Source organism: Cebus imitator, unplaced genomic scaffold (genome assembly GCF_001604975.1).
Source record: "Cebus imitator isolate Cc_AM_T3 unplaced genomic scaffold, Cebus_imitator-1.0 Scaffold107, whole genome shotgun sequence".
Classification (NCBI taxonomy): domain Eukaryota; kingdom Metazoa; phylum Chordata; class Mammalia; order Primates; family Cebidae; genus Cebus; species Cebus imitator.
In genome coordinates this window covers 1526218-1535454 of record NW_016107422.1, presented here as the reverse complement: position 1 = coordinate 1535454, position 9237 = coordinate 1526218, and the positions used below count along the sequence as shown (strand labels likewise).

At 37.8% G+C, this 9237-nt stretch overlaps 1 protein-coding gene across 1 annotated transcript in view; it reads right to left on the bottom strand.

Annotated features, from left to right (window-relative positions):
• TCERG1L (transcription elongation regulator 1 like) overlaps positions 1-9237 on the bottom strand; it is a 215440-nt gene that overhangs the window by 205347 nt on the left and 856 nt on the right. The window contains exons 2-3 of the mRNA XM_017537867.2: positions 7568-7714; positions 6641-6821 (exon numbers count right to left, since the gene is read on the bottom strand). Coding sequence (XP_017393356.1) covers positions 6641-6821; positions 7568-7714 — 328 coding nt within the window. The remainder of the gene's footprint in view (positions 1-6640; positions 6822-7567; positions 7715-9237) is intronic.

Sequence of the window (9237 nt, the reverse complement as noted above, 5' to 3'; positions counted from 1 at the left end):
TGAGAACACATGGACACAGGGAGGGGAGCACTACACACTGGGGTTAGTTGGGGGGAAATAGGGGAGGGAGGGTGGGGGGTGGGAAGCTGGGGAGAGATAGCAGATGTAGGTGATGGGGAGGAAGGCAGCAAATCACACTGCCATGTGTGTTCCTATGCAATAATTCTGCATGTTCTTCACATGTACCCCAAAACCTAAAATGCAATAAAATAAATAAATGGGAAAAAAAAAACATGAAGGATTTTAAAGACTTTATACTCTCATAGTCCTTCTTTCTCATCTCAATTTTACTGACATAACGTATGTATCCAGATTATAAATATTAAAATAAACTATTGTAAATAAAAAATGTTGCCCCAGCAATCCCATTACTGGGTATATACCCAAAGGATTATAAATTATTCTGATATGTTCATTGTGAGACTCTCTACAATAGCAAAGACTTGGAACCAACCCAAATGCCTATTAATGATAGACTGGATAAAGAAAATGTGGCACATATGCACCATGGAATACTATGCAGCCATAAAAAAGGATGAGTTCCTGTCCTTTGCAGGGACATGAATGAATCTGGAAACCATCATTCTCAGCAAACTGACACGAGAACAAAAAACCAAACACCACATGTTCTCACTCATAAGTGGGTACTGAACAATGAGAACACATGGACATAGGGAGGAGAACATCACAAACTGGAGTCTGCTGGAGGATGGGGGTCTATGGGAGCGATAGCAGGGGCTGGGGAGGCTGGGGAAGGCTAACATTAGGAGAAATACCTAATGTCGGTAAAGGGGGGATGAGACAGCAAACCAACATGGCATGTGTATACCTATGCAACAATCCTGCAAGATCTGCACGTTAGTTCTTGTTTTATATGTACTTATCACTTATCTGAAACAATTAAAAAGAAAAAATGAAATTTTATAAAGTAAACTTTTTCCAAATTTATCATATTTCATAAAATAATTCTAAAATAATTGTGTTGTTATGATTTGTAAACTGAGAAAACGTAACCTCAGTTCTGCCTTTTAAAAAATAGCTTACTGATAATTGCTTGAGAGAATAGGATCAGTATGAATACATTCCAAATAACCATACAAAACAAAGTAAACGAAATGAGATAAAACGTAAATGTCACCACAGCAATAAAAACAGAATAAATCAAAGGAATAACAAGAGAAAATAAAAAAGCAAAATGTAATAATTACAGATAAATACATATATAGTGAAACAAATCTAAATATGCTGAACTTAATTTTCAAAAGGCAGAGGCAGATAATTGACCTGAACTTAAAACAAAAAATAAGGCAAAAGTTGGTAAGAACAATACAAGATGTAGACAGAGCAGCAGCAACTTTAACTTTAGACGAAGAATTTGAGGTGAAAACATTAGGTGTGGTAAAGTCAGTTCATTGCTTTTTTAAGGACATCTTTTCCATGCTTATGCATTTGTATGACTTTCTCGTGAGGCATAAATTGCTTCAATCAAAAGATGCTTTCCTCATAATTCTCCAAATGTTCCAAGCTTGTCTAGTACTGCAGGATGGTCTGAAGCTGCGTCAGCTTCTGGGTTCTTTTAAGCAGTGCCTCCAACATTCATAAAATGTCTTCAGGCTACGGTGACCAGGATATGTGGCTTTCTTTGCTCCACTTACTACTTCTGCTCAAATCTGTTTCTTTCTTTTTTTTTTATGGAGGTCAAAGCTATCTAGGTTTGTTTGCTTTTTATTTTACACATATATCCCCTTCTCCTGCTGTTACGATCTGATTTTCATTGTCACATCTATTTATGCTTAAGAATCTTTCTATGTTGTCTTCTGTCATCAGATGCATAATTAGTTCTTCTCTTTGTTGATTTTAGTTGCCAGTTTTCAAGTTTCTTTGCATTCTTTTCTCATTTACTCCAACTGTCTTTTCACATTGGCCAACTCCCTTTTGAGTTTACGTTTTACTGCTTTTCTGTCTTCTACTTTCTTTCACCATCAAGATAAGCAAAAGTTGTTTTGCCTAAAGTGGTTACTAATTCCTGCCCAAAATCCGTTTCTCAGATTTGTTTCTCTTCTGGAGCTTTTGAGCAAATGAATCTTTTATGAAGCAGAATCCTTCAGATGCCCCATCTGATCTCCCACTTTCCCTCCCCCTCTCTCTGTCTCTCTCTCCCTCTCTCCCTCTTTCTCTCCCTCTCTGTGTCTCTCTCCCTCTCTCTCTTCCTCTCTCTCTCTCCCTCTCTCTCTCTCCCTCTCTCTCTTTCTTCCTCTCTCTCTCTCTCTCTCTGTCTCTCAGTCATCTGTGAATGAAGAGACTGCAGCCAGTGGTTTATTTCTGTCTTGTTTGGTTTGCCCATCAGGGTGTTTGTGGGTAGAATCAGGCTCTTTGATCTTAAGTTGACATGGACAACTTTTGCCTAAATCTCTAGTTTCCAGCAAGATTCTTGTATCTCATTTGCCTTTGTTGTACAGAAGCTGAATTAACTACCTTCTCCTCCCAATGCTTGATACTCTTGATATAAGTTCTTTAATTCCTGAATGGCTTGAAGGCCTCTGAAGCTCTTATTTTCAGCAGTAGAAAACAGACACTCATTGGAGGTAGTACTCATTCCACCCAGACCCTTCTCTGCATCTACCTGTGATAAGCCACATGTCCTAAGACACAGCATGAGCCCCTTAGTCTGGCAGGACTGCAGGGAGCCGGGAGGTGGGGGCCGGGATGCAGCAGTGGACGCAGAGGTGCTGCTGAGGAAGAGGCGGTGACTGCGGGGCGGGTGGCCTCTCCCTGTCTGCCCAGCCCTGAATCCAGTTCTGAGATCTGGGAATCAATGGGTCCTAGATTATTTCTCAATTTAACCCATTCACAATGATCAGGAAGAATTTATTTGAAAGCTGCGAAATTACTAATTGGAGACTTTAGTTTCTAGTGCAGGTGGAACTATTTGCAGGCTTGGATTTGATTGTCCGTGAGAAGGTCTGCCTCTTCTGTGGCTCCTCTGCTTCCTGAAAACAAGTTCACACTTTCCTGGAGGAGCCGAGGATCCTGAGCGTAAGAATGATATAAAGTCCCCAACAGTCCGTGAGGATCCAGGGGACTGGCTCACAGCATAGGTCTCATGTGACGGGTCTTGTCTGAAGAGGCCCCCAGAACCCATCCCTGTTACGTCTCCTCCCACAGCCAAACCACACTTGGCCACTTGGAATTGCCCAATCACACAATGCTCCTCTTGATTTTGTATCTTTGGACATTCTAAGTCCTTCATTCAGAATTAATTTGACTCTTCCTGCCCCAAGGCGGCATTGGCCACAGAGGCCTTCCCTGAGGATCCCCACGCTAAGGTTCTCCTCAAACACCTGCAGAAAGCATGTGCCACTTGCATGCCTCTCCCCATTCATATTTTGAAGGGCTAGCCCCCGAGGTCATGGCATGAGAAGGTGGGTCCTTTGGGAGGCTCAAAAATGGCCAACAGGCTTGTTTACGACGGAGCGTGATGGCAGGCGACCATCATTCTTCTGGTAATGAATGAGTGTGGTATATGAAAAAATGGGGTCCTTTATAATGCTTATTAAAGCTTAGATAGCTTCCCCAAATTCATCCAAATTGTGTTCATATTATCTGAGACTCTGTGCCATGCAATAAATTCTTAATCAACAGTAAGTGAGAGGTGGTTCAATATTAGTCTCACCCCCATCTCTACCAGAGAGGTTCTAACTCAGTTCAACAAACGACCCAGTTCATTCAAACAAACCTGCCTGCTGGGCTCCATCATTTGAGTACATAGTATAAATTGCCATTATCCCTAAAACAACGGTGCAAATTTTTAAAGTACTTAAAGAATGATCATTACAGAAAAATTACTACCTATCCAAGAAAGGAAAATGAGCTTAGCTCACTAGACCTGTTTACAATGAGCAAGTCTGACTCACTGCTTCAGTTCTCTGGGAGCTCTAATTCTGCTTCACTGATTAACTTGAAAGGGATTGATAAAATATATCTAATTCTAAGGCCAGTTACTTCTGAATATAAAGCTTTATAACAAGATTGATCGATGTCATATAATAATTGTATAATATACTTATACATGATATATTTTATATATAGGACATGCATATACTTATAAATGTATACTTTTATATATTTGTGATATAAATTAACTATAATATGTAAATTTATCAATTCATAATAGGATGTGGAAACTTTGGTAATTTTTAGTAATAACAGCATATGTGAACATTTACATGCCAGTGTCTTAATAAAGTTGTATTTTCTCATTAGCTACCATGAAATTAAAATGATGCACATTAACTTTTAACTTACATGGTGCTTACCCTACCTTCTACCTTTACTTGCCCCCAGCCCAGGTTCTCTATTAAGCAGTTAATAACACATGAATAGCCCCTTAGAGGTTTTATTTGGCCTAAGGGACTTTCAATACATGCATTTCAAAGTTGGATAAATTCTAAAAATTCTGAAATTTATCAAAAAAGTAAAGTTTTCATGAAGCAACTCAAATTACCATCTCAAAGCAAATGCACTTGATTATTATTCAATTACCTCTCTCCCCAAAACAGAATTAAAATGGTAGGTGGTACATTCACATATGATCCATAAATTTAAAAAACAAAAAGCAGGGGAAAAAATCTAAGCTTTGTTAAATAGGCTAGGTTAGAATGAAAGGTTATTCTGCTATTTATCATGTTTATAAGAAATATTATTTTATTTTGTTCTTAAAAACAGATCATTAATGGATACCCCATTCTCCACGATGCGCTTATTTCAGATGGTGTGCCTGTATCAAAACATCTCACAAACCCCACAAATATATACACCTACTATGTGCCCACAAATATACACACCTACTATGTAACCCCACAAATATATACACCTACTATGTGCTCATGAATATACACACCTACTATGTAACCCCACAAATATATACACCTACTATGTGCCCACAAATATACACACCTACTATGTAACCCCACAAATATATACACCTACTATGTGCCCACGAATATACACACCTACTATGTAACCCCACAAATATACACACCTACTATATACCCACAAAAAATTGTAAAAATAATCTTTAAAAATTTAAAAAATAGATTCATCCAAAAATCAAAAGAAGGTAAAATCAATACGAATATATTTCTAATAAAGGATTGCATATTTGACACACAATAGTAAGTAAATAATGTCCATAAGATGGAAAATCTGTGAGAAGTGGCCATAAGCTTCTCCAACTAAACAGATATTTAGCACATTTATATATGAATTTCCTAAGAAGAAGGTGAAGGCAAGCTGGAAAATGTCTATATTATACTCTGGGGTGAACTGAGGAAAAAAAAGTTCACTTAAAGACTTTGTAGGAACAGGTAAGCTGATATCACCATTTTTTTAAACTAAATTTGCTGGTTATTTTCATGACAGTTATTGCCAATGCATTAGGAAATTAAAATATTACCTTTTCATATACTAAAAGAACCTTCCAAAGTCATGTCTTCCTCATACGACACATGCCATTGAATCATCTTTTGTCATCATTAAATTAAATAGGAAACATGATCATCTAAGTGTAAAATGTTTATAAATGTCTTGCATGTACGATGCTCACTCAGATTTCAATTAATCCCTAACGCATAATTACAAGGACAAGTTGCAGTCAGAAATCACTTAGGCCTGTGAAAAACACCAATAGTTTAGTTGTTCTTCCCGACCTATTGCTAAACAAGATTCATAGCCAATTGGAATAAATGTGTAGCAAACGGAGAAGAAAATAAATATATCTCCTAAACCAGCACTGCATTATCCACAGGAACATCTTCTTATTACTAAATTTTAGAGACACATATTGAGACAAGCTTGGTAGGTAGGAAATTACAGGAAGATAATGTAATTCTGAAGTCATAAAATGCTCCATAATGGAAGGTGTTGCCCGACAATTTTGGCAAGGGCAGTGTTTGCTTTTATAAAATGATTCACGTGTTACGGTGATTTTAAAAATTGATTTAAAAATTCATAAGATGATTATATTCTCCTGTTACTATACAGGGTTATTAGGCAATCTTTTATCCAGGGGTTGTTTCACGAGAGTCTGTTCCAGGACAAGCGTTCTTTCAGGTCACTAGGCTCCAAAGACAGAACAGGATCCATCTTTCACACAGGGCATGTTACGGTCCGTCTCACTATTGCCCACCACGGGAAGGCAACATTCACAGAGATCACACATGTTCTCATGTCCTACAGACCAGCAAACCTCATTCCTCGCACCTCACTGCAGAGCCGCGGACAAGCAACATTTGTTAAAGAGTTGACTGGTCAATTAGTGCCCCTATTAAGAGCTATCAGCAGGAAACCTGGTCCAATCCTAAAAATAGAGCACCGCGAGTACAATTCTGTGAAAACTCCTCCTGCCATCTCTTCATTTTAGTAACAGATCTCATATCCAGCAACCCCAGAAAAAAAAAAGTGAATAAGCTATCCAAGACTCATTTCTTTTAAAATAGCTTCATGCTTGTGAAAAGAAATGATATTTTACCAAGATAATTGTTTCATTAAAATGACAAGTATAGTTTTCATACCCAAAACTAATTTATGATAAAAGCAAAAATAAAAAGCACATTATTATCGACATTATCTGGGCACCAACCTGGGATGGGCTGAGGTGCTAACACCACTGTGGGGAGCAGCCTGGAGGCAGGAGCTGGCCTGGACAGAGACACAGCTACTGGATTTGCCAGCAAGTGAGGCTTTTCATGCCCATGGAACAATCTTGACTCCTCCGGATGGATCCACGTTGAGTCCAGAGCAAAGGAATTATTAACAAAGATCTGTCCAGAAATAATGCAAGCATAACATTTAAGGCAAGATCAACATGACTATGAAAAGATTTACATTGCCTTACATGGATCAAACATGAACTTTCTATTGCTGGGGACTCTATAAAAGCATCATTCTAAAACTTAAAGAACGTTCCACAGGACTTTGATCCCAATCACCACCTAGTGAAAGTCTTCTGGGCTGGCCTTCAACTACTGACTCGGTCACTTCAGCCCAGCAGTCAGTTTACTGATTGAAGAATCATTCCAATGAGATAATCACTATGCTGCAGAACAGGTCAATAACTTACTTCTTTAGTTTTCTTGTAAACAAAATGTAGTCAGTAAATTTGAATCCAAAAGCCAAAACAAACCATTAGAAAGATGAAAACTTAAAGCATAATATCAAGAAAACCTCACTTTTAAAACTTGAACTGGTATTGTGGAATGTTTATGTCTAGAGTTTTGATCAATGGTTACAAATTTAAAAACTAAAAGTTTAAAAAATAGACTCTAATTCAAAAATTGGAAATTTTACATTGTTCTGTGGAATCCAAATATCCTGAACTAAAACACAATGCCCCCCATCTGGTGATGCCTTTGAGCAGATGAATCTAACCCTGAAATGATTTCTTCCTATATCTAGATGGCCAATTTGTGGCAACTAGAGAATGCATGGATGTTTTTGTTGTTACGGTGATGTTCAACAACTTAATCATTATAAGCCCCTTATCCAATTAAATTACTTGCATTTTTACCTTACAGTTAGGAATCCTTTTATCTATCCAACTTTTCCCAATAGGAGCTGCAAGAGCAGAAGGGCAGAGGGGTGGGAAGATGGGCACCAGCTCCACCGTGGAAGAGGGAGGCACTCCTAGGGATGGAGAATGGCCACCAAACAGCCACTGCAAAACAAGCAAGAAAAGACAGTTGCATTAGCCTGAATCCCTCCACCCGACTTCTTACCAAAACGTGCTGGAATAACTGCTTTGAAAAGGGAATTTCAAAATGTATGTATTTGACTATCGGATAAATTTCCTCAAGAAAAACTATGAATATTTACAAATCAAAGAAAAAATTACATAAGTTTTCATATCTGAACCATCACAAACCATTACCAACATTGCATTCTTCAATATTGGAAAATAACTTCTAAGCACAAAACCACAAGCACACACTAAGAAATGGGTTTCCAGACTGAGATCATGAGAAACCACCATGGAAAAGAGAAATGCTGGATGTTCCTTTTCTAATTCTTAAATTATTTCTATAGGCAGGCATAAGGCTATATGTTATAATATTATTTTCAGTATTGCATTTGGTATTGTGTCTGTCATTTTACAAACAACTAATACTTTCAAAATAAAAATATCTAAGAAGTTAAGATTCAAAGTTTCACCAATACAAATAGGTTCTATGGCAAAAAAAAAAAAAATCTAAACATCATATAACTTGAAGATCTTAATGCACAGAATAAAACATCAGTCATGGAAAGGAGCTGGTAAATCAGGACACCATCTCCCTAATTAAAACTACTGAGACCTCATCAGGCATTAATAAAATGCATTGCTCAATAACGTGGAACGCCTCAGTATCTATTGTTTTAAAACCATAAAAGCATTTGTGATGTTTCTGTTATGTGAAAATGTTCTTCCGGTTCCACATATTCTTATTTTACAGAAGATGGGTAGCACAAAAATATTTTAAATATTCATGCTAATGGTTTTTAAAATTTTTCTTTTAAATTTACATAAGGAAATAATGCAGTTTTTTTAAACAGAATTTTTTTAAAATGTAGTTCCTTGACATTATATACCTCTAGCGGCAGCACTCTGACATAACACCCCTCCAAAACACGGCAAAAGCTACCAACGTTTACCGAATAAAACCCAAGATAAACTGCATCCCACATAAAAATACAATACGCAGCGCTGCATATGTGATGTATCATTAAGTCTAAAGACCAATTTAGCAGGAGTTTAACAACATCTTTTAGGAAAGCTCACAAGATCACATTGGAATTAAATTAATCAAATGGTGGATTCTAACATAACGCTCATTTGAATATGCTAATGAGGTCAATCCTTGGAATAAAATACTCGCCATTCCCTGGTTTAAATGCATCTGCATAGTTAGATGACAATGAATCTTGCCAAAACCAGCCTGCCTAGCTCTGCTGCACCATTTATCAAAGGTACAGTCACTTTTTCTCTTTTAATTCCATGTTGTAAAAGCCAAACTCTAGTTCTAAAGTGTAGTGTGGCATTAGGGACTGCGTGGACCCCGGCAGGCCTGGGGCCGGGGAGTCTCGGGGAACGTCTCTCAGTACCGAAGGCAGGAGTTCCCCGCCGCTTCCAAAGGTCGGAATTCTCTTAAGCATGGCCCTGAGGCTATTTTCAAATGAAAGGGGGAAAATCCCAATCAGATC